Here is a 26735-nt window from a genome sequence, read left to right on the forward strand (position 1 = left end):
GATCATAGTCTCAAAATAAGGGGTTGGCCATTTAGGACTGAGATAAAGAGAAAGTTCTTCACTCAAAAGGGTTGTGAATCTTTGGAATTCGTCACCCAGAGAGCTATGGATGGTCAGATATTAAGTGTTTTCAGGACAGAGGTCGCTAGATTTTTGGGCAGTAATTAAGGGACATGTGGATAGTGTGGGAAGGTCAAGTTGAAGTAGAGAATCTGCTATGGTCTTGTTGAATGGCTGACAAAGGGCCAAATGACCTATTCTTGCTCCTATTTCTTACGTTCTTATATTGAATGGGGAGATCAACCTGATTAATATTCTACAGAATTTCTTACCCTAATGAGAATTTTATTCCTCATCAAAAGATAGGCTTTGCTCACTGCTTGGCATCTATTTTCAAAGACTACAAAAGCCTTATTTTAACAAGTGTTCACTCAGGCTAATTGGCAACTCAACCTTTGAAAAACTTGCTAGTTTACACACTTCCTGCACATTTATTCCTATGTTCTATCAATCTTTGCTGCTCCGTGATCGAGACAGTTGGAACCACAGTTCACCCGATGTGTCTAGGAATGCGTGCTATGTGCCTACCTGCAGAAACGACCCATTCAAGACATGCCCAGTGAGCCTTCATCTCTTGCTTTCCTGTTTATAACCCTAGCAGACTTCTTTTAATATGAATGATGTTATCTGCTGGTGCCCGCCTTGTTTTTGTGAGCTGAGGTACATTTAATGAACCAGCAGAGACTTACACTCCAGTCCACCTTTACCATTGCACAGAAGCAGGGTACTGTCAAAAATATTTTATTTTTAAACGTGGCTTAAAAAAAATTTATTCATGAGCCGCACAAAGCCCCTTTCATGAGCTGGTTGCACAAAGTTGTACTTGAAAGGTATTGAGATCAAGTCCAAGCAAACACAACTTAACCCTCTTACAAAATCTGACCCCACTGTGGTAAATTCAAGTGATCCTGCTTTAACGGCTTGGAGTCATGTTCCAAGGGAGTGCAGATCAGGGACAGCAGCAGTGATTCTCCGACCATCATTGCCTTTAAGCGAGGCTGCTCACTGGGAGCGCTGGAGCACTGACTGCATAGGATCATTGAATGGTCACAGCAGAGTATAGTTTGTTGTGTCCATGCTCGTTCTTTTCTACAGCATTTCACCTATTGCCAGTTCATTGCCTTTTCTTCCATAGCCTTGAAAAATTTTCCTCCTTCAGATAATGATCCAATTCTCTTTTGAAACCCACAATTGAATCTGCCTCCACCACACTCTCAGGCAGTGCATTCCAGATCCTAACCACTCACTGTGTAAAAGAAGTTCCTCCTCATGTCACCATTGCTTCTTTTGCCAATCATCTTAAACCGATGTCCCCGGTTCTAGATTCTTCCACCAATGGGAACAGTTTTCCCTATTTAATGTTGTCCGGATCCCTTGCGATTTTGAAAGCCTCCATCAAATCTCCTCTTGAGCTTCTCTTCTCTAAGGTGAATGGCACCAGCTTCTCCAGTCCATTTATCTATATAACTGATGTTATCCAACTGTTTTTATACCTCACCCATAAGACGGCTCTGGACATTCAAGTACAATGTTCAACACTAAGACACTGAGGCCAGATTTTCTGGCTCCTTCGTGGTGGGACCCGCCACGGGAGATTTGGCGGCCCAGCCAAAAGTCCATCGACTTGCGGTGGGAGCAGCGATCCCAGCGCCGGGCGGGGCTAGAAAATCCCACCCAGATGTTTCAAGGATTGCCTCATGACAGATGCTGTACAAAAACTGACACACGTTGGCCATTACCACTGCCCTATTTTTCTTTTAAAAAGACATCGCCAGCTATGCCAGTGTTAACATCGTGGAAAATGTTTTTTGTTTCAGTCTTCAGCAACAGAAATAATGTACGAGTAAGTTAACAATTACAGAAAAACATAAAAATCTAAACACCAATGGAGAAAAATCTGCAACCTCTTGGGCACCCCCCTCACACTTCTAACAGAATCCTGGGACACCAGTTTAAGACCGATGTGCTTGGATGGCTGTTTGTCTTTGACTCAATCAGAGTCAATGCACATAAACGGAAGCATCATTGAAAAAAAGAACCTCATTGATAACTGCATGCTTACATTACAAGTAAAATATATCAGCATTGTGTTTTCATAAAGGATTAAGGGCAATACAACCTATGACTCTTTGAATTAGGGCTTCAAACTTGGTGGGGGGGAGGGGGGGAAGAATTTTGAAAGGAGGGAGAAAAGTAAGTACTAAGGAAAGTAGGAGTTACACTACTTTGAGAAAAATATATTAACACTGTAACTCGCACATGTTTGAAGCTTCTTAACTGCTACACAGTTGCGGGTACTCATCAAGGCAACAGGGGATAACAGGTCTGGCTGCTGTATTGTTAGAGATACCAAGCTGATCAGGCAAACAGCCCAGGGTAATGGAGTACCAGCACTGCACCATACAATATTAAGTGACAGGTTCTCCATATATGACAGCTTTGCAATCCCAGTCAGACATTTAGAAGGGTGATATAATTTGTGGCTCCGTCACGGTGGGGTGGGGGTGGGGGGCTGTAAAATGTGGCTAGCCGTTCAGGAGTCCATTGGCTTCAATGGGACTTGATAATCCCGCCATCAGGAGGGGCCATAAAATTCCATCCAGAGACCGGATTTAATGTGGAGGCGGTGGCCCCGACCACTGGCCAGAAAGTGAGGGCTGTTGGAGGGTGGGTGGGTACATACCCACCTTTGCCAGCCCTGGAAGTCACGACTAGATTTTATGCGGTTCAGGCAATTAATTGCCTGCAGCCGTGACTTTCGCCCGTCTGCAGCAAGATGTTCTGTCAGATGGTCGGCTGTTCTCCCGTCCCAACAGTGACACCAGGAGCGGTGGCCATTGCTGGGACTGCAACAGGCACCAGACCATCGACTGCGGAGTCAAGGTAAGTGGGGTCGGGGGCTCGCTGGAGCCAATCAAGCAGGCCCCGGTGAGACGTGGGTAGGGTCGATGATGAGGTTGCTGGGGTCTTCCACTGGGGGCAGCCGTTGCCACTAAGTGCCCAATTAGGAGTGAAGCTCCCACCCGCGAACCTGCAGGGAGACACCAGTTTTTACTGGGCAGCCTCGCCAGTTGGCATGGTGTCCAGGAGGGAAGAGGAGCTCAAGTGGCCATTAATTGGCCTAAGAGTGGGCAGGTTGTAAAATACCAGTGGAGGTGAGAAGGCAAGGAGCAGGCACCCCATCCCCGCCATCTCACTCGATTTCACGCACCGGCCCTGTCTGCCAGCCCGCTCCTGGCAGGGGACAAGGGTGTAAAATTCCAGCCAGAGTGTGAGCCTATTCTGATACACTCTTGCATATTCCATCATGTCTGTTGACCCTCTTGACCAGGGAAAATGGTAACTGTTCATTGGGGCATCTGAAGGGGAGCCGATGAAATGAATAATCATGTTCTTTTTTATTTCCATTAGAGCAATACAAATTACTGGCTGACAGAATGAGTGGATGGGTCAGGGTAGATCGAAGCAGGCCGTTTCCAGTAGCTTTCAGATCAAGAATGAGGGGGCCTTAGATTCAAGGTTAATTGTAAGATATTTAGAAGGGAGGACAGAAGAGAATTCTTTACTCAGAGATTTACGAGGCTGTGGAATTCACTTCCAGGGTTGGTGGTTGAGACAAAAACTATGTCAACATTCAAGATTAAATTCGACAGGTGGACGAAGGAAATGAACGGATATAGGAACAGGATGAGTAAATGCGATAAGAACTATTTGCTCGCATGGAGGCTTAACGCCGACATGGACTGGTTAGGCTGAACAGTTTGTTTCAGTGCAGCAATCTCCATATATTTCTGAGAGTTAAGTAGCCCTGGTCCAGTGGGTTATACACTGGTCTTACACCACTGGGAGCTGGGGTTGGATCGTCAGAAGTGAATGGATGAAAATTTCTTTGGTCCATATGCTAGCTGTAAGAATGGGCATCAATTCAGTTCCTTGTGGGTTTAAGGATGCAGTGCAAAACTGCACTAAAACTGTCACCAGTATCACCCGGACTGGCCACAGGATGACTGGTATGAGAAATGCAAAAGTGTGTCGAACTGGTAACATGGGGATGCTCTTTCGAAATCGGAACTAAAGTACATTGCTGAGCCTGAGGGGGCGAAAGGTTTATGCTACATCCAGCTATGCTGTCCCTGGCCATAAGGGCTCCTGTCATGGAGCATATTAGACTGTACTAATATTCTTCACCTTGATCAACACAACAAAAAAAGTGCCAAGAGGCTGGGGAAATAAGTCAAATATTTCTTTTTTTTCTAATTTGAGGCTTTGAGACTCAATTTGAGGCTTTGAGGCTCAATGGTGTTAAAAGCTTTTTCTTAAGTTCCTGCTTCGCCATCTCCACCAGTTTTCTAAATCAAACTCTACCCTCAGTCCCATTTGCCCAAGACCTCTTGACACAGCAGATTTCTCATTAGATAACCAAAGAATCACAAGCACTATCTATCAGCAGCATGCATATTTCATTCCCCAAATTAATGGACCTGCTTCAGTTGCTGTCACGTCGCAGGGCTACACAGCAAAGGAAAGGCACTGTGAAGAATCGTGGTGCCTGCGAGCTAACTATGGACGGGTGACAGTAACCACAGACATTAAGCATGTTAACAAATCTTCTGCCAGGTCTCCTGCCATCAGCCCTGACGCTGACAGAAAAAAACCTTTCCTTTGAACCCATTCATCATCACTAAACTCAACCAACCTGCTTTATGAATAATGCAGTCGTTCTTCCATTTCTGAGGCAGCAAAAGAAAATAACTGGAATGTTGCTTTGGCAGGCACAACCAACTGGGTTTAAAAGCAGCTTCAAAAAGGATGGCCTGTTACTTGGAGTTGATTAATTACAGATCAGCCCCTTTTGAGGTTGAACTTTAAGGCTACTGCATGTGACTAGGTAGCACCAATGTGGCTTATTGCACTGGCATTGAAAGACCTACATTTAAATAGCGCCGATCATGGCTTTTGAATGTCCAGATGAAGCATTTTGAAGTGTAGCCACTGTTGTAGTGTAGGAAACGTAACAGCCAATTTACACACAGCAAGCTCCCACAAGTATCATTGCAATAATGACCAGCTACTATGTTCCTTTGGGGATGTTGTTGAGGAGTAAGTATTAGCCAGGACACCATGGAGAACCTCCCCACTGTTCAACCTGAGGGGGGGGGGGGCAGATGGAGCCTGATCATCTGAAAGATAGCACGTCCCAGTGTGCAGTACTCCAACAGTACTTCACTGAGGTCTTCTGTGCTCTCTGGACTGAGTCCTGGTAGGTTAACCTGTTGGCTCAATGCTGCCCACTGAGCCACAGCTTCAGTCACCTTATATAAGACCATAAGATGTAGGAGCAGGAGAAGGTCATTCAGCCCATCGAGTCTGCTCCGGCATTCAATGAGATCATGGCTGATCTGATAATCCTCAATTCCACTTTCCTGCCTTTTCCCCATAACCCTGGATTCCCTTACTGATTAAAAATCTGTCTATCTCAGCCTTGAATATACTTAACACCTCAGCCTCTACAGCCCTCTGCGGTAAAGAATTCCACAGATTGACTACCCTCAGAGAAGAAATTCCTCCTCATCTCCATTTTAAATGGGCTCCCCTTTACTCTGAGATTACGCCCTCTGGTCTTAGATTCTCCCACAAGGCGAAACAACCTCTCAGCATCTACCCTGTCAAGCCCCCTAAGAATCTTATATGTTTCAATAAGGTCGCCTCTCATTCTTCTAAACTCCAATGAGTACAGGCCCAACCTACTCAACCTCTCTTCATAAGAAATCTCTCTCCATACCCAAGATCAACCTAGTGAACCTTCTCTGGACTGCCTCCAATGTCAGTACATCTTTCTTTAGATAAAGGGACCAAAACTGTTCACAGTATTCTAGGTGTGGCCTAACTAATGCCTTGTATAGTTTTAGCAAGACTTCCCTATTTTTATACTCCATTCCCTTTGAAATAAAGGCCAACATTCCATTTGCCTTCCCTATTACCTGCTGGACTTGTATGCTAGGTTTTTGTGATTCATGCACGAAGACCTCCAAATCCCTTTGTGCTGCAGCTGTCTGCATTTTTCTCCATTTAAATAATATTCAGTTCCTCTATTGTTCCTGCCAAAGTGCATAATCTCACATTTTCCCACATTATATTCCATCTGCCAAGACTTTTCCCACACACTTAACCTGTCTATTTGCCTCTGTAGACTCTTTGTGTCATCCTCACCACTTGCCTTCCCACGTATTTTTGTGTCATTCGCAAACTTGGTGAAAGTACATTCACTTCCCTCAGCCAAATCATTTATATTGTAAATAATTGTAGCCCCAACACTGATCCCTGTGGCACTCCATTAGTTACAGATTTCCAACCTGAAAATGCCCTTCTTATCCCAACTCTGTCTTCTATTAGTTAGCTAACCCTCTATCCATGCTAATATGCTACCCCCAACACCATGGGCTCCTATCTTATTAAGTAGCCTTATGTGCCGTACCTTACTGAACGCCTTTTGGAAATCCAAATATATTACATCTACTAGTTCTCCTTTATCTATCCTGCTTTTTACCTCCTCAAAGAATTCTAACAAATTTGTCAGGCATGATTTTCACTTCATGAAACCATGCTGACTCTGCTTGATTTTTTTTTAATTGATTCATGGGATGCAGGCTTCGCTGGGTGGACCAGCATTTATTGCCCATCCGTAGTTGCCCTTAAGGTGGTGGTGGTGAGCTGCCTTCTTGAACCACTGTAGTCCATGTAGCATAGGTACACCCACAGTGCTGTTAGGGAGGGAGTTCCAGGATTTTGACCCAGCAACAGCAAAGAAATGGCAAGATATTTCCAAGTCAGGATGATGAGTGACTTGGAGGGGAACTTCCAGGCGGTGGTGTCCCCATCTATCTGCTGCCCTTGTCCTTCTAGGTGGTAGTGGTCATGGGTTCGGAAGGTGCTGTCCAAAGAGCCTTGGTGAATTCCTGCAGTGCATCTTGTAAATGGTACGCACTGCTGCTACTGTGTCTTGGTGGTGGAGTGAATGTTTGTGGATGTGGCGCCAACCAAGCGGGTTGCTTTATCCTGGACGTTGTCAAGCTTCGAGTGTTGTGTGAGTTGCCCTCATCTAGGCAAGTGGGGAATATTCCATCACACTCCTGACTTGTGCCTTGTAGATGGTGACCAGGCTTTGGGGGAGTCAGGAGGTAAGTCACTCATCACAGGATTCCTCGCCTCTGACCTGCTCTTGTAACCACAGTATTTATATGACTAGTCCAGTTCAGTTTCTGGACAATGGTAACCCTCAGGATGTTGATACTGGGGGTTTCAGTGATGGTGATGCCATTTAACATCAAGGGCGATGGTTAGATTCTCTCTTGTTGGAGAAGGTCATTGCCTGACACTTGTGTAGCACTAATGTCGCTTGCCACATCAGCCCAAGCCTGGATATTGTCCAGGTTTTGCTGCATTTGGACATGGACTGCTTCAGTATCTGAGTAGTCACGAATGGTGCTGAACATTGTGTAATCATCAGCGAACATCCCACTTCTGACCTTATGGTGGAAGGAAGGTTATTGATGAAGCAGCTGAAGATGGTTGGGTCTAGGAACTCCTGCAGTGATGTTCTGGAGCTGAGATGATTGACCTCCAACAACCACAACCATCTTTCTTTGTGCTAGGTATGAATCCATCCAGCAGAGAGTTTTCCCCCTGATTCCCATTGACTCCAGTTTTGCTAGGATTCCTTGATGCCACACTCAGTCAAATGTGGCCTTGATATCAAGCGCAGTCACTCTCACCACACCTCGGGAGCTGAGCTCTTTTGTCCATGTTTGAGCCAAGGCTGTAATGAGGTCAGGAGCTGAGTGGCCCTGGCGGAACCCAAGTTGGGCACCAGTGAGCAGGTTATTGCTAAGCAAGTGCTGCTTGACGGCACTGTTGATGACGCCTTCCATTACTTTACTGATGATTGAGAGTAGACTGATGGGGCGGTAATTGGCTGGGTTGGATTTGTCCTGCATTCTGTGTGCAGGACATAGCTGGAAATTTTCCACATAGCTGGATAGATGCCAGTGTTGTGGCTGTACTTGAACAGCTTGGTTAAGGGCGCGGCAAGTTCTGGAGTTCAAGTCTTCAGTACTATTGCCGGAATATTGTCAGGGCCCATAGCCTTTACACTATCCAGTGCCTTCAGCTGTTTCTTGCTATCAGGTGGAATGAATTGAATTTGCTGAAGACTGGCATCTGTAATGCTAGTGACCTCCGGAGGAGGCCAAGATAGATCATCCACTCAGCACTTCTGGCTGAAGATTGTAGCTTCAGCCAGATAATACTTCAGTCTTATCTTTTGCACTGATGTGCTGGGTTCCCCCATCATTGAGGCTGGGGATATGTGTGGAGCCTCCTCCTCTAGTGAGTTGCTTAATAGTCCACAACTGGATGTGGCAGGACTGATTATATTATGCATTTCTAAATGCTCTGCTATTACATTCTTTATAATTGAATCTAACATTTTCCCAATGATAGATGTTAAGCTAACTGTCTGATAGTTACCTGTTTTTTGTTTCCCTTTTTGAATAAGGGTGTTACATTGGAAGTTTTCCAATCCTCTGGGACTTTTCCAGAATCTAAGGATTCTTGGAAGATTTCTACCAGTGCATCCACTAATACTGTAGATGCTTCCTTTAATATCCTAGGATGCAACCCATCAGGTACAGGGGACTTGTTGGCCTTTAGCCCCATTAATTTCCCTAGTACTTTTTTTCTAGTGATAGTTATTGTATTTATTTCCTCCCCTTTTTTGCCCCTTGATTATGTAGTATTTTTGGAATGCTAATAATGTCTTCTACCGTGAAGACTGAAGCAAAGTGTTTATTCAACTCCTCTGCCATTTCCTGGTTCCCCATTATTATTTCCCCAGCCTCAGTCTCTAAGGAGCCTATGTTGACTTTGACCTCTCTCTTCCTTTTTATACATTTAAAGAAGCTCCTACTGTCCATCTTTATATTGCTTGCTAGTTTACCCTCAAAGTTTATTTTCTCCCTCTTTATTATTTTTTTGGTCATCTTTTGTTGGTTTTTAAAACTTTCACAATCCTCTGGTTTACCACTAATCTTTGCCACATTGTATGTTTATTCGTTCAATTTGATGCTATCCTTAACTTCCTTGGTTAACCATGGTTGGTTTGTCTCCTTCCTAGAATCCTTCATCCTCACTGGGATATATCCTTGTGGTGAGTCATGAACTATTTTCTTAAATGTCTGACATTGTTCATCAACTGTCTTTTCTGCTAAACTCCAGCCAACTCTGCTCTCATTTCTTTTTTAATTACCCATATTTAAGTTCAGCAGAGTTGTTTCTAATCCAAGTTTCTCACTGTCAAACTGAATGCTAAATTCTACCATGTTATGGTCACTGTTTCCTCAGGGATCTGAGGTAATTTATTAAACCTGCCTCATTACACATTACCAGAACCAAAATAGACTGATCCCTGGTTGGATCCACAACATATTGTTCTCGGAAACTGTCCCAAATTCACGATGAATTCTTGCTCGTGGCTGTCCCTGCCAATTTGATTTTCCCAATCTACATGAGGATTAAATTCACCATGATTAACATACTTCTGTTTTCACATGCCCTCATTATCTCCTGATTTATTCTCTGTCCTACAGTATTACTACTATTAGGGGGCCTATAAACTGCTCCCACCAGTGTCTTCTCCCCCTTGTTATTTCTTACCTCCATCCATGTGGATTCTACATCTTCCGATCTAAGATCCTTTCTTGCTGTCGTACTTATTCCATCTCGTACTAACAAAGCTACCCCACCACCCTTTCCCTCCTGCCTGTCCTTTTGAAAAGTCACATACCCCTGAATATTTGGATCCCAGCTTTGATCTCTTTGTAACCATGTCTCCGTAATGGCTACAAGATCAGACTCATTAACCTCTATTTGTGCCATTAATTCATTTATTTTGTTCCAAATACTACATGCATCTAAGTAAAGAGCCATTAATTTTGCCTTTTTACTATTTTTTCTCCCTCTGACCCTAATTGCTGCTTTTAGTTTTTATGTTTGTACACTCTGTCCCTTCCTGTCACACTTTGGTATCGTTACCTAAATAGCTGCCCTGCAAAGCTGCCATATCCTTTTGCTTTGTAAGCCTATGTATCCCCTCTACAGAACCCTCTCCTGCTCTATCTGGGTTAAAGCACTCTCTTTATGTACTGAAATGTCTAGATTATATGGAATCCTTGAGATTATGCTGTGAGAATATTACTGTGCAGAGGCTTAACATATTTTCCTGAAATCGATAAAATGCTTTTACAGCAGAAATATTAGCCTCATTACTTCATACACCAAAGAAACATCATAAAACTGGTTTAAACATTTGTAGACTCAATCACATGGCGCAATTTGAAGGCAGTATTGTTTTAAAGTAAATACTTAACACCTTTATTTTTGTCTTCATTATTTTCCTGCTCCCTGGGGCTGTAGTGTCTTATAACTTTGTAATTACTTGTTTGTGCACCAGAGGGAGCCTAGTCATGGAGGTAATTTTGTTTTCATGACTTAAGATGTTGGATCAATTGGTGAGAAACCAATTGTTCGATCAAAGCACAGGCACGTCCATCTTTGAAGAGGAATAATTTCTCTGCAATGTTACTTGAACAAATGTTCCACACAAAAGCATTTATTCACCAGCTGGCAGGGCCAAGTGGGTGCTCTGGTTCCAGTTCTCGGTCTATGCCACCTTGTAACTGGGCAGTCAGGCAGGAATGCTTCCCAGGTGTTCAAAACTGCACAGAATTATTACAGATTAAGTAGGCCATTTTGCCCATTTTAGTGCATCCACTCAGAATTACTCCCCACATTGCAGCTTCCCAATTGTTTCTGAAGTGATTTCCGGCTTTTCCACTTCCATGACTCTGGCTTATCCGCTCAGGTCAAGAACTTGCTAAGATTAGGATAGGCAGCGGTGGGGAGGGGGGAGTGGGAGAGCGGTGAGGGGGAAAAGGGTGGGTTTGGGATTAATGTGTGGGGGAATCATCTTTCATTTCACCTTGGCTGGAAAATTAGGGTTCATATTGGGCTACACGTACATAAAGACGCTAGTCCTCCAGTAGCTTGCCCCAGGGTGAGGTCTTTTGACAGCATCACTGCCAAGCAGCCAGGGTGACATGAGTGCTTGTTGGTGATCCAGGGTCAGTTATCATCGAAATGTAGAAAGTTACATTGCAGGTGGAGGCCATTCAGCTGATCATGCCTGTGCTGGCTCTTTGAAAGAGCAGTTGTGTTTAGACCATACAAGTAGTCGTGAAATTCATTGGAAGAAACAAGCAAATTGATTTTTCTCCTCTGCACAGAGGAGTATCACTCCAGAAAGTGCATTTACTAACTGAGAAAGTGGAAAGAGGGAGGAGGGCATGGTAGGGGAATGAAGCAAATCATTTGTAAAACATATTTATTGGCTTGCTTTTTGCATAGTTCCAGTATACAGTGTGGCATCAGCTAGCTCTCCTCTGCGAATATCAGGCACTTACTGACCCCTGCATAACCATGGCTTCACTCCCCCTGCCTAGCCCCACTACTAATGTCTCCAGCACCACATCTGTCACCTTGGAACCCTCCCTTTCTACCCTGGCGTTCTACTTCACAAGTTTTAAGTTGTAGCAATATTATTCGGTGCAGCTTCCTTTCAAAAAGGGACAGACTGCCTTTAAGAACAAAAGACTGGCTGGACCACGAGCTCTCAACAGAATCTTACTGAGCACAGAGGCAGCCAGCAGTGTAGCTGGACCCTAAAAACATGCTGCCCACCTGCAATGGAACTAGTGGTCCTGAAAAACAGGTTAAGCCAATTTTTAGCCCCAAAATCCCCACACATTCAGAGCACATCCAATTGCTTGACCTCAGGTTGATTTCTGCATTTTTGACAGAATTGACATTTTTAAAAATAAAAGGGGTTTGAAGCTGTCAAGTAAGGAGTCATCATTGAGAAGCAGAAGTTTTATATACCCACTCCCCGGATTCATAGGATATCACCGATTGCTGTGCTACGTTTTCTTACAAGATCAACTCCTTGTTTATCCGCCTTTATCTCCTAGACCAACACAAAAAAAAAAGCCACAGTATTTATAATCTTGCTTCAAAAAAAAAGGTACGAGAAAGTGGCAAGGCCGAATCCACAGTGCCAAAGGTCCACTCTTCCAAAAAGTACTCTGCTGATCTGCCAATTGCAACATAAATAAAACTTGACAACAAATAACACAAGGACAGACTACAGAAAAGAGCCAAGTGGGACCCAAATGTGGTCATGTTACTTAGATAAACACATAGACTCCTACATCAATTTTTCAGAAACCAGCAAATCCCATTTACTTGAAAAAACATAACATTTTTATGCCATCTGTAAAGCCTTTTCAAAAGAGCTGGAGTCACAACAATTCTGCACAGCGTTTGATATGTACTTTGACTTCCAGGGAAGATATGAACCAGATGCCTGGTGCTGTTAGTTTTAAGGAACTCCCTTCTCATTAATCTGGGAATTTGTTTCATAAAATGGATACTGCAAGACCTTTCTGATCCTACTAGCAGACAGCTAGAAATGTATCATAGCCTTGCCACTGCCCGCCCCCTCACACTTCCCCCCGGTCCCCTCCCCCTCCCCCTCACCTCACCATCACCAATTTTCCTGACCGGCTCTCAAGCTCGCCTTGAGATTATGCTGCTGAGTAATAGGTGCGATTTATTTTAAGTGGGTAACACCACCACCTTAAACAGCAGAGAGAGGAATTTCAGTGGAATGCTTTTATCCCACAGAATCTTCGCAAAGCCACACTGACTCTTGTTGGCATACGGTTCAATGAGTGTTGGTTTCTCGTACCTTGTCCAATGATCGATTTACCATGTGCCAGCAGACGCAGACATTGACAGTGGGTCAATGAGGGCACCACACCCAGGCCTGCCCTTGCTCTGATGATCTGACAGCAGGCACTGGGTAATGATCCAGTGTGCGCATCCAGGCTGACCCTCCTTTCTTGAGCCCAGGGTGCTGAGGATAATTATACCGTCACAATTGTTGGCCTGGCTGAGATTAGTTAGCCTCAGCATACCAACAATCAAACCTAGATCACGTGGGGCTCATTAGCTCGCTAGGCATTCAGCTATCAATGGATCTGGTAAAATTATATTTTAATGGGGGCTGTCCAATTAACTTGGAGCACCTTACTGCCGCTCAGTCCCACGAATGCCCCAAAATAAATCTCGACTTGCACACAAGAGGCAACCTGGCTACGCGTTTACTCCTAAATGCTGGAGCGATTGGAGGTTTCTTGTGGTGGTCACTTTACTGATCAGTCATCTCATCTCCAGTTACAGTCAAACTCAACACATTCCTGAAAATGACATCCACTGAAGAGACTTCGCCATTTGGCAAGATCCCTTAACCTCGCCAATCTGTTCTACGAGGGGGAGGTGAGCTGATGGTGTCCACAGAATTACTGGAAGACACTGAAACCCATCACCTACAAGATCAATAATAACAATACTCAGTTTTTGTTTGCCCGGACTATTTTGACTGGTCAGTTTGAGGGGTGTGTCTGTTGGGGGGTTTATTTGGTGGGCAGTGCCTGGGTGCACTCAGTACCCGAATGTTACAATAAAATTTTACAACATCCAATTAACCAACTGTCATCCCACAGGTGCAGAGAACTAGAGTTTTGCAAAACAACCTTCCCAAATTTAAAACAATGTGGGGTGGGGGGGAATGCACGGGAGGGACGGCATGGGATGGGGATTTAAAGAAGTACTGTTGCAATAAAGATACTAATTGCACCACAAATGTTTTGTGGCTTTCTGCTAGCTAGATAATGAGATTCATCGACAGCGCTGCATTTCTTAAGAACACTGAAAACTGAGAGTAGGCTTTCATTCAAATAAGCAGCATTGCTTTCATTATAATGACACAAACAAAATAAGATCAACATCAAGATCCAGTCGGAAAACATAATTATGAACAGATCCACTTAGCAATCCTTCTAATTAAAGAACAAAATCCTGATGTTGGGATGGAAAGTTTGCCAAGAAAGGCAGGAATTCCAATCGATCATATCACATTTACCAAACTACTTTATTTTGGTGTAATTAAACCCAATTAAAGATGTTTCTGTGAATATGATACGTGAACCGCAAGAATGCAGACCCATTCGTGACTACTCACAACCTCCGAGGATTGGGTTTCAGTGAGTGTTTCAATCCTTTCAGTGTTGTAAACCACATCCAGGCAAATGAAGAATAAAGCTCATCTCCAACTCCATCAATGAAGATATTCTCTGACCATATTCTCCCACGGAGAACGCTGTGAGTACAGGAGGGTGGAGGGAAGCTATCGGGTCCTGCAACTGGTCATTGACACATCACCAATCAAGTTCTGTGGGAGAAAGACAAGAGTTCTGGGCCTAAATGGACCTCTGCAAACCAAGAAATCGAGCCTGAAATCATGCAGTGGGGTACTGGCATACAACTACTTAACGCTGCCATTTGAAATTCCTCTCTGCTCTTTATCGGACTGGTTCCTGGGATGAGGGGATTATCCTACGAAGAGAGATTGAGTATATTCAATGGAGTTCAGAAGACCGAGGAATGATCTAACTGAAATGTAATAAAATTCTCAAGTGGCTTGACTGGGTGAACGCTGAGAAAATGTTTCCCTCTGGCTGGGGAATCTGAAACATATAAGGGGTCGGCCATTTAGGACTGAGATGAGGAGAAATTTCTTCACTCATAAAGGGTTGTGAATCTTTGGAATTCTCCAGCGCAGGGAGCTGTGAATGCTCAGATGTTGACTATATTCAAGGCAGAGGTCAATAGATTTTTGGGATACTAAGGGAATTAAGGAACATGGTGATAGTGCAGGGAGGTGGAGTCGAAGTAGAAAATCAGCCATAATCTTACTGAATAGTGAAGCAGGCTCCAAGGACAAGATGGCCTACTTCTATTTCTTATGTTCTTTTGTTTAGTGCAAATCATTAACCAATATGTTTATTAAACAATTTAACTCCTCTGCTAAATTAGCAGGGAGAGGAATTTTGGACAAATGCATTTGCAAACTGGGATCCCACAGTTTTATGTCAGGATCCGTGTGTTTAATTTTACAAGGGAGTCCATTTGCTTTTGTCTTAATGTTTTTTTTGTAGATGAAACCAAAGGAATCATTCCTGAAACACTGCACAGTACAGTAATCAGTCTCCTCCTGTGATTATTGCCCTCTCAATCTCCTGCTGTTCGCAATTGGAAAATAAACTACCCACATTGGTAATTTATATTAGAGGAAAAAGAAAGTCAGGCTATATTTAAAATGCTATACCTAAAAAAAAAGCAACTTCAATAATGTATTTTAAGTACTGCTCCTTCATAAATGGACTGTCAGACCCTAAAATCGCTGCTGCAGCGATCTGACGACTTGTAAACATCGTTCACCAGCATTACTCCTACTGCAGCAACTGGTACCTTTACGTTAAAAATTAAACACCAAATCAGAGATGGAGATAGAGGGAGAGAGACGCTGGGTTGCAGACACCCATTCAGCCCTGAGTTCTTGGTTATAAGAATTACAGTGAAGATTCAGTCTACTAAATAATTATACGTTATATGCTATAGCAATTTTACAAGTTTTTTTTCACCCTCTGATTATTCCTAAAAATAAGGACAATTATTTTAAAATGTGAATTTGGTTCTAACTGCATTTCTTTTGCATATAGCACTTGTTTGTGCTGTTTCTTTCAGTTTTCCACTTCTCACTTGTCAGTTTTATCCTCACCATCACCTTCTGCTTCTAATGTACCTTCTCACCTTTTAGCATGCTTCCTTTGCACATCAATGTATATCAGTGCATTGGACACTTTACTGATGATTTCTTTGTGACTCATCTTTTCCCACTAGGCCTGAATCTTTGTTTACTCCCCCATTAACAAATACTTTTAAAAAATATTATTTCATGGGATGTAAGCATCGCTGGTAAGGTTAGCAATTTGTTGCCCATTCCTAATTGCCCTTGAGAAGGTGGTGGTGAGCTGCCTTCTTGAACCACTGCAGTCCACATGGTGTAGGTACACCCACAGTGCTGTTAGGGAGTTCCAGGATTTTGACCCAGCAACAGTGAAGCAACAGGGATATTGTTCCAAGTTAGGATGGTGTGTGATTTGGAGGGCAACTTGCAGGTGGTGTCCCCATGGGTTTTGCTGCCGTTGTCCTCCTAGGTGATTGGGGTGGAGTTTGGAAGGTGCTGTCAAATGAGGTTTGACAAGTTGTTGCAGTGCATCTTGCATATGGTACACACTGCTGCCACTGTGCACTGGTGTTGGAGGGAGTGAACGTTTAAGGTGGTGGGTGGGCTGCTTGTTCCTGGATGGTGTCGAGCTTCTTGAATGCTGTTGGCGCTGCACTCATTCAGGCAAGTGGGGAGTATTCCATCACACTCCTGACTTGTGCCTTGTAGATGGTGGACGGGCTTTGGGGAGTCAGAGGTGAGTTACTCGCCACAGAATTCCCAGCCTCTGAAATTCTGATGCTCATTTTTTCTAAATTGAGGGCAAAGTATCCATTTGGTTGGAAACTGGAAAACACAGAAAGCATGTTTGGACTTTCTCAGTATAATCCAGGACCTGGCAGAGAAGATTAAGTAGAAGAGAACATCATCCATAACTTAGAACAAGGCGGCCTGAGCCACAAGTCAAATTCTGAAGGCATGCACTTTTCTATTTTAAAATGAAACGCATGGAGATGTTCATTCAAGGTCTACAAGAAGAATTGGCAAGTGAGAAATATTATGCAATATTTATTTACATGTAACATAATTTGACTAGAGCCAGAAGGAAATACTGCTTTACAAAAAACTAGCCTGCTGAATTCAAACTAATGAGCTACATGATAGTTATCATCTGGGACATTTTGTAACTTGCTGAAAGAGTTCACTGCACATGCTATTTCTGGAACTTAGATGGGGAGAAAGTTAATAACACGTATTTTTATTGATAACTCACAGAAATGCCTCATTCTACTCGATCCTTTGGGATCTGTAATGGGATATTACTATACTTGATCTTATGAAATTCAATGAGCAACCTAATTAATTTCCAGAGAACAAATACAATTGAAGGACAGAACTGTATATGTTCCTTTGCAAGTCTTGGAGGGAACAAATTGTACTTAATCCCTTGGAACCTCATGGAAAAACCAACTATTACTGGTTAAATTAAGTAACTCACAGAAACTCACTTTACTTCACCTTCCTACCTTCCTTAATGTTGAAAGGACAGAACCATCTTACTGTACTTCCTCCTTCAGAAGTCAGAAAAAAAGCCATATGTAGTTCATTTCGCAATGTAGTGAACCACATTATGTGCCTTCAAAGTGCAGTGATAATTATATTTTTCCTGGAACATATACTATAAGTACTTTTAAAACATTAAGATAAAAAAAACACTTGGCCTGTAAATGAAAATCTGTCAATCCTACTAGCTTTCTATTCCCATCATATGATTCTGTTCTTTCTACCTTAGGGAACCATTTCTCATTCAGCTTACCTGAAACACTGCAACTTCTCTGCTACCACAACAGCTACTCTGCTGTGATTCCTGGCTTTCCACATTACTGAATGTAAACGAAAGTTTCTACCTTTTCCACTTTCTTCTTAATCTTGAAAAGTTCAAGGAACAAGTTCATCTTCGAGTCAAAGACAAACACAGTGCCAATTAGTTTCCCCTTGATGTGTCAAAAGGATAATAAAGTAATTGGCCATACTTATCCAGTCTCTTCCAAGACATCACTCAAATGTCCTCAGATAGTCCCTGCAGATCTTGCCCCTGCTCTGGGTTAAGATACCTTTGACCTCTAACCATCCTATAATAAATTACATCTAGAGTTGAAAAATATCCCATCAAAGGTATCTACTGACCTGCCCCTATGGAAACATGCCATTTCCCAACATAAAGCAGACACCGGCAGCATGCAGATGTTTAACATGGAATGACAGAGTCACTGTTTAATGTGAATGATTTCATCAGATAAGTGGTCAGATAGATATTTTTAAAAGCTACAATGATACAAGGCAATGATGGACCAAACAAACATAAGTGACGCTCCAGGTCTCAAAAAAATAAGTGACTTTTCTGACTCATTTACTATTTTACATGATCTGGTGGAACTATTCCCCCCATCTGAGGGGCACTTTCCGTGTAAAACAGAAATGAGTAGCAGATGTGTGGATACGTACAATAGCGTTGGTCCATGTAGCCATTTCGGGGGTCCACTGACAAACAGACTGCCCGGTAGGGAGTTTGCTGCTCGGTTAAATGTGGCAGTGAGCCCAAAGAGTTCTTGATTTTTGAGGAAGAGCTAGAGTCTTCACTGGAGCTGCACGGCTCTTCAGTTATCTTGCAATAGGACTGCCCTGTCCCGTGTGGCCGCATTGAGATTGCATTCCTGCGCTCTCTTACATAGTCAGGCCAGGGGCTTTCGACTTCTGTATGGAGGAAGGAGAAACAACAAAACTTTTACCTGCTATTAATGCATCTACATTAAAACTTAAGCAATGTCCCATACCCCAATGTCCTCATATTATTATTATTATAGATCCACCTTTTTTTTTCCCTTTTAAAATAAACTCAATACTTTTCCCACACCCTTTCCCCCCCTAGCATGTTTGATTTATATCCACACTCTTGGTTGAAGAATGGATTTGAAACATTAATCTTGTAATTAAAATTGGATGGTTTGCAACATAGAGTTAGCATTATGAATTATAAGTGTAACAATCCACAATGACATTCACATCCTATACATGTGTTAAGAAATTTGCAATGAAGGTTATTCTCTTCACCTTTTGAGCATCCACAATTGACTGAGCTTAAATAATCTCTCTTTACATTGTATAATTACAAGGTGCGAAGTTCAGAGAGATTATTTGCATTTCTCCAAATAGAGTTTGTAATTGTTCCCAAAAGCACAATCAATCATTGATCTATTTAATTAAGCTAAAAAAAAATAATTAAAAGCAAATTTTGTGTGTCTGCATGTATGTGTGCCTGCGTGGAGGACCCTGTCCAACTGAGGTCCGGGATCAGGACCCTGTCCAATAGAGACACGGGATCAGGACCCTGTCCAATAGAGATTTGGGATCAGGACAGTATCCAATACAGATCTGGGATCAGGATCAGTCCAATAGAGGCATGGGGGTTAGGACTGTATCTTTCCTTTCTGTGCATGCAAAGGGAGTCCAACTAAAAATGATGGCAAGGAGGAAGGGATTAACGGGGAAAGAGGTAATTTTATTTCAGAAAGCGAACAGTAAAATCAGTGCATTTATAAAACTTACAGTTCCTCCGCCGCTTCAACAAATTTCAATCCATCGCCAAAAGTTAGAAACAAGGGGGCAGGAAAGTACACATTTCTAATTCCCGACCTCCAACAGGCTGCGCCGAAATAAAAACAGTTCAACAGTGCAGCGCGACAGAAATAGCAGAGAAGTCAAGTTTTACCTTATCAGACAGTGAGATATGTCTGAATTTCCCTGGCAGGCACCAGTAAAGCTCGGGGAGCTATCAGTCTATAACTTTCACTTACACCCCCCCCAAAAAAAATACCCAGCGAATTACTGCGGCGCGTAAAATAGATCCACAACTGGCTGTCCAGCAGTGAGCAGGATATGAACTGTACAAGCCTGTTCTACCATTGATCTATTTTGTTCTGGGTTGTTCTACACTTTCCGTTATTATAAGTTCCCTGTGGGTATTGGAGCTCGAACAGAAATATATCACTGTGCAGGAGAGAGGGGGGGAACAAAAATTAAACATCACAGCCCCACCAAATCTAAATGGCCACCCCCCCCCCAAAAAAAAACACAAGGAACTTTCCTGCAGGGATAAGAGACACTGATCATTTTAGCTTCTGAACTTTCAAATACTCTCCTGGTCCCAGACAGCTCGATCTGTCCAAAACTGGCACAAAGCAAGCTTTTAATCCAAATTCTGTGCCCTTTTTAATTTCCCCCCTCTCCCACACTTCAACAATTATTTAACGCTTCTGCCACCAGGAAGATATCCATGCCTCTTTTTTTAAAAAATAAATAAAAAAAATTCTTGGAAGATAGTCAATCAACTGAAACTTAGCACATCTGCAAAAAAAAAATAATGACCTTACAATTTATAAAATGATGCTGAAAATGAGTTGAGTACTCACTGGGATGGGTTTCGCCATGAGTTTAATACTGGGAAGCAGTGGTGGAATTTGAGTACACAAAGTCCTGTCTGAAACCTGCGCAAAAGCCTTTGAATGGTCGGACAGCTTTTCAAATGCTACCCAGAACAATGAACCCATTTCAATCCGAAGCTTTTTTTTCTCCTCCTCTGAGTGATTAACATTCAGCCCCATGCCCTCAGTAAAAGGCGAGTTATTCTCCAGTTAAAGGTTTCGGAGGAGCAGAGGGTCAGGTGGCTAATCATTAAATCAAACTCCTGTCAGCCCCTCACAATTACACCGGCTGAAAGGAAAGGGTTTATTGCACCAGTTTATGCAGAATAAATAACTTTACAAAACATTCGCCGGAATTTTTTTTTTTAAAAAAAGGGGGGGGTCAACAATGCCATCAATTACAAGCGAAACTTCTTACAAACTCCTCTGGCTGCATTGTGCTTGGCTGTGGCACGTTTTGCAGCTAAAGTTTAGTTTTCCAAACAGAGTCTTTCCCATCCCCCCTCTCCTCTCCTCCCCTCTCCCCTCTCCCCTCCTCTCCTTTCCTAGCAGTAAAGGCCACAGCTGTAGCACTCGGGCAACGCGCAATCTGCTCCTCAGTGCGATCCCAGCCCAGTTCCCAACCCACCTCCCTCTTTACTGCTCATCATTTCAGCGGCGGTTTAGATGCACAATACCCAAATTCTCAATAGGAGAACTCAGCCGTGAAAAAAAAAATCACTTGTTCTCTTCCCATCCCCAATGAAAAGAAGCCCAAGGAATTCTTAAAATGGTTTCTTCAAAAAGCCCTGGTGCAAGTTGCAGTCGGGAGCTCAATTTGAACTGGCTGAACAAGACGTTTAAAAGAAAAAGAGACTGGTTTACCCCTCCTGAAATAGTGACTCTTAACTTCCCCTCACCATCCCCATCTCTATTCATTTACAAGCAGGAGAGTATTGCCACTGGAGTATTTACAAATCTCTGCCAAGATACAGTCAAAAAGTGAAACAGCCTTTGGTCACAAGTCCATGTGAATCTGAAGAAACAAAGGGACACATGTAGCTCCCTTCCAGCACACTCTAGCATTCATTTCGGGGTGGGCGGGGGGTGCAGTTCGAGTTTTCAAGGAAGTCCTGCTCTCTATACTTGGGGCTAACTACATCGTGCACAGGCCTCATTGAGATGTAAGCTAATATTGTTAAAAGACCTAAACTGTGAATGCATGTACAAAGCCCATCAGCAAACTGCAATATTGATCTTTGCACAGTCTGAGAGAATGCCTTAGTGGACTCAACGAGTTTGGACAAATACTTGTATTGCTGTTGCCTCTCTCTTAAGAGTTTGTCGAGATGGCACTTCAGTGCTTCCCTGGAAGTGCACCTCGAGACCCCTGCAATCCATCAAAGAATGCAAATGGGAAGCCAGACAAAAACAGACAGACAGCGGCGTGTTAAATAACACTGCAGCCGCAGCGAGGAGTGCTTCCTTGAGAATGATTGCTATGCACACAGTTAGAAGAAATCCCCGGTCACCATTCATGTTGATGACAAACCAAAGTGATAACTAAGAGTAGAACAAATATAAAGTGCAACTAACTGACAAAATAAACCTCAGGAATTAAAGTGTTTACAAAACAAAAATAAGCAATTAGAATTCTTCCCAGGGCAAATACATAATATAAAGTAAAAATTTATATTTTTAAAAAATTCTCCCACTTTCTACATGAGAGGGAATTTATTATAGTTGAGTGATTTTATGTAGCATTTTGAAATAATTTCTAAATGTGCAATGGACAATGGCTTTGCATCGGCGTTCAAGAGGGAGAGTTAAAACGAAAATTGTCTATTTTCATTGGCATTCCTAACCCATCAACATCTTTCTCCTCTCTCACTCTACTCATATTCCTTGTATTTAAGAACTTTAGTCAAATGACTTAAAACCAATGTTGACTCTCAATTTACTGATCAGGAAGATTGCAAAATCATGATCACCAAGACCTGAACTGTTGCAAATGTCATGTTTTATTCCTTGATGGAAATTGTAAAACACTATAGTAGGTATTGGAATAAAATAACAGAGAATGCAGAAGGAATTGCAGACACAATAATAAGGACATATACCCCTTACCTACACCTGCTCCTGAAATTTGACGGTGAGTGGCTTTTTTGAGTACCTAATTGGGGTACCTCAAAGCTGCTAGTTTGTATTTCCACATGCCACTCTATAAATCAACTTCAAATGGCTTTAGGAACATGCAGACAGACCCATTTCTCATTTGTTTCATTAACCCTTCAGCTGCCCGAATCTCAACATAGCTGAATCTCGAGGTGAACTTGGACCAATTTCACCAGGGATTTTATCCTGATACAGTAAAGACTAGAAAAGCCAATAATTTTGCTTTCCAGTTATCCCCAGGATAAAGAAGAATTAATGTTTCATTGTGTATCTTCTTCCACAGTCCAACAGTTCTGACAGTCTATTGCCCAAAGCATTAACCTCTCTGTTGTGGTTACCCAGTGTTTGCTGTTTTTATTTTTTCTCTTCTATGTATTCAGGGACAGTTTCTTTACATTTTTATTACAACATATACGAACACGAAGGTTCTGAATTGTTGCTTACAATCCCAGTTATCTAAGTATTGCTTTCTTCATTAGTCACAGCAGCTACTAGTTCTTCCACATTCAGACTGTTGAAAACATTTGTGCTGAAGTGAGTGAATTAGGTAAGATAAGAGAAAAAGAAAGAGGTTACATTTATATAGCACATTTCATGGCCTCAGGACAGGCTAAAGCACTTCACTGCCAATGGAACGCTTTCTTCAGGTATGGTCACCATGACGATGTACAGAAATGCAGCAGTCAATTTGTGCACAGTAAGTTCCCACAAACACCAATGAGATTATGACCACATAATCTGCTACAGTGATGTTGGTTCAGGGATAAATATTGGCCAGGATAATGCAAATTAAAATTAAAATTATGAACTAAATCAATTAAAATAGGTGACGGAGTCAATTGGAAAATGTAAAACTTTTTTTTGCTAAATTCTTCTATCTGGACAAATAATCTGTATTGAATCTTCCTCGCCACTAACCAAAATTACGAAGAGGAAACAGATCACTGGCAACTACAGTACTGTCCAACAGCAATAGTAGCAAACCTAGTGGTTCCTACCATAGCGTTTCACAAAAAAAAAGCCAATGTGTAGGCTGAGACACAATCAGGGCAGTTTGAATTACATTGGCTGCTACACAATAGAAAAAAAAAGTCATATCTTTTGCAACATTAGCAAAAACTCCAGACATGTGGAAGAAAATGTCACCACCATTTTATTTATGCCACCCCCAGAAGATCACTCACTGCCAATTTCTAATCAACTGAGTTAAGAAAGTGAGGAGTCTATGCTGCTGTTATTACATTAAGAATTTTGTGGACACTTTGTAACTTGGAAATCAAAATTAACAGTGTTTTCTGATTTTTTTTTTACACTTTGGAAGGGATGGAGTAGCTGGGGGACTGCAGGAGAGAGTGACTTTTTGCATTTGTTCAACTGCACTTGCTCTCATTATATTGAGAATTCCATGATTGGATAATGCTAGCTAAACAATACTGATTGTGCTAGGAATTACACTGACAACCAATTTAATATTATCAGTCAGGCTTTCAGGGTGGTTCACTTACGTGTGCTAGAGGCTACATATATTTATACACACAAGGCCCTGTCCTTTGCAGACAGAAGGAGCATGTCCATGCATTGTGCCTTTTTCAACTAAACAAAAGCTTGGGGGACAGCCTTTCCCTGGTTCATTCCCCATGGCAATGCCTTGACTAATCAGAGTCCACCTGTCTGGTTTGAATTTGAACAAAAGCTTGAAAGTTCACTGTTCCCTGGTGCATTCTTCATGGCAATGCCTCTACCAATCAGAGTACACTTGCCAACCAATAAGCACTCTCTTCTCATGCAGTATAGATTGTTGTTCCTTTTCAATGGGTATTACAATGGGTATTCTTGCGAACTGTCCTGAAGATTGCAAGACAAAAAGCTTTGATAGCATGTCTCTTTTTTCAACAATACATTGAGAATTATTTCAAAATGGTTTCACACCAGGGTTTGGGTGCAGCCTTTTCATGGAATTGAGCCTGGTTCGTTCCCCCACCACCTACTACCCCAATCGCCCCCACCCAACTCCCCACTGCTGCCCCAACTCCAAAAATAGCACAGCCCCTTTAAGAACAAGCTTTGGAGTGGAATCTTTTGCAAGCATATTTACTCTTCTCAGATGGAAAAGGAATCAGAGAAGGGACAGTAAATTTGAGCTGGCAACGATAAGGGTAGATCAAAATTGATTGGACTTTTCTCTACATTGCACAGTGTCAATGTTTATAACTTATGATCAGTTTCCCTGAACAAACAGTGGTACGTTGACTTACCATGAGTTACAGATCTTACTGCAGTACAGGTGAAAGCTGTTTTCCCTGTTGTTTAATTGATGTACTGATGGAGGTATATGTGTGTGTGTGTGTGTGTGTGTGTGTTTGTGTGACCATCTGTCTGTATGTGTCTGTCTGTGTGTGTATGTGCGTGTGTGTATGTGTGTGTGTGTGTGTGTGTGTGTGTGTATGTGTATGTGTGTGTTATGGCCCAGCAGTTGGTAAAGCTGAGTTATTTAAAAATCCCAGAGGGAAACTTTAAACAACTGTCACAACCTATATTTTTAAGTGGTATGTTTGAGATGCAACTCTAAATTCAGGAATCAGATAACCCGTTCTCAAGAGGTTTTATATTAAACTAAATGAATCATTTTATTAAGTTACAACACATTAAACACATATACATGGCTACAAATTACTACTGTCATAACTTCTAACAAATTCCCAAACTAATCTCCATTAAGGCAACAGCAACCCATAGACTTACAGCAGACACCAGGCAAAGCATTTCACCTTACAAACTCAAAATGAGGTTCTTTTCACTTTGGTTCCTGTGGAGACAGTTGGAGGCTTACAGCTGCTTTGATCTTACATTGCCTCTGCCCTGCACACACAAAACTGCTATTGGTTATATCCAGCACATCTCATTGAATGTAAATGCTCATTGTATCACCAACCTCTTTGAACTCCACCTCTTCTAACAATAAAACCCCTTTCATAGTACCAATTTTATTGGTAATATAAACATTGCTTGGTCTCTGCTAGCTGGGTGCCAGATTTCACTCCACTTCTTGAATGCTCTATTCAAAAAATGAAATGCACTCTACCTCTCTTACATTTCAAAGCTAATACACATCAAAGCACCCAGACGAGCTGGCTTTAATCCAATTAAGACACACCCATAGACTAAACCCCTATTTTGAAAGAAAAATATTTTCCAATAATATTATATCCATTAATAGCTTCGTGACAGTGTGTATATATACATGAGTGAGAGACACGGGAACAAATCAGAGGAGAGAATGCAATACAGGAAGAAAACGAGGAAAAATTAGCACAAAAGAATGGTTGGACAAGGAAGTAAAGAGGTGAAGTGAAGGATAAGAAGTCAGAGAAGGGCAGGGGGAAAGTAAAAAGGAAATAGGAGGAGAGAGGAAATAAAAATAATAAAAACTGTAGGATAAGTGTGCAATATTTAAGCTGCTTTCCAAACAAGGCATAGGTAGATGAATCACAGTTCAAAAATCAAAAAGGAACTCAGGTTAAGATAGTCGGGCAGCAGATAGGCTGAAGATTGAATGGAGATAGGAAAAGTGACCAAAAGAAAATCAATCTGGCACTGCTGGGTTTTAAATTATATGAGGCTGTGGTGCAGAAAAAAAAGCTTCAATGAGGAATGCAGGAAGTCAAAGATCTCCACTTGCTCAAAAAGTACAGAACAGCAACTCAGCAGCTTATGAAATAATTTACACCATTAGCATGATGTGTATGACAACTCCAAGCCCGACTGCACTCTCCAATCTTTCTATATAGCAATGGCTGCGTTACCCTCTACTAGGGCAAAGGAACCGATATTCGTGGACATCATGGGCACTTTCACCATCAAGTCAGTAGTCCAGTTTGTCGCATCCTTTCCTATTTATAACCAAATGATTATAAGCAAAACCTTTAAATATCCTGTGCTTTTTAAAAGTAGCAAGCACACATGCTGTGCAGATGTTTGAAAATATTGCTGCATGTCCCTGTCCAGGTTTTCTTTTCATTCCTTCCATTCTCTTGCCTAGTGTGGCTTTCCTACCATGACACACACATGGGCGCTGTGCCTAGAAATCATTTCTTCCATCAACTAAGTCAAATAAGGGCAGTTACTGACAAAGCCCAATTCTATAACCATACTCTGCTCTTTAAAATTCAGTCCAAAAATTATATTTGGAATGCCTAACGCCTTGTAGCATAAGATTTTAGGGACATTTATTCAGTAGCTACTTCTGCAGCAAGTTCCCCTCCAAGTCACGCACCATCCAAAACTATATCGCTGTTCCT

General features: G+C 42.2%; 1 protein-coding gene across 3 annotated transcripts in view; it reads right to left on the bottom strand.

Annotated features, from left to right (window-relative positions):
- Positions 1 to 26735, bottom strand: part of gli2a (GLI family zinc finger 2a) — a 354425-nt gene that overhangs the window by 149380 nt on the left and 178310 nt on the right. Inside the window, exons 1-2 of one of the 3 annotated variants that reach the window (XM_078552578.1) lie at positions 20272 to 20561; positions 18308 to 18556 (exon numbers count right to left, since the gene is read on the bottom strand). The exons of 1 other annotated variant lie outside the window; for it this stretch is intronic. In XM_078552578.1, the coding sequence (XP_078408704.1) occupies positions 18308 to 18503 (196 nt within the window). In that variant the 5' untranslated portion in view covers positions 18504 to 18556; positions 20272 to 20561. Of the gene's footprint in view, positions 1 to 18307; positions 18557 to 20271; positions 20562 to 26735 lie in introns of those variants that run through there. One more of the 3 variants, XM_078552577.1, reaches the window with a different exon arrangement.

The sequence above is a fragment of the Cetorhinus maximus genome, chromosome 11, assembly GCF_964194155.1.
Source record: "Cetorhinus maximus chromosome 11, sCetMax3.hap1.1, whole genome shotgun sequence".
NCBI classification, from domain to species: Eukaryota; Metazoa; Chordata; class Chondrichthyes; order Lamniformes; family Cetorhinidae; genus Cetorhinus; species Cetorhinus maximus.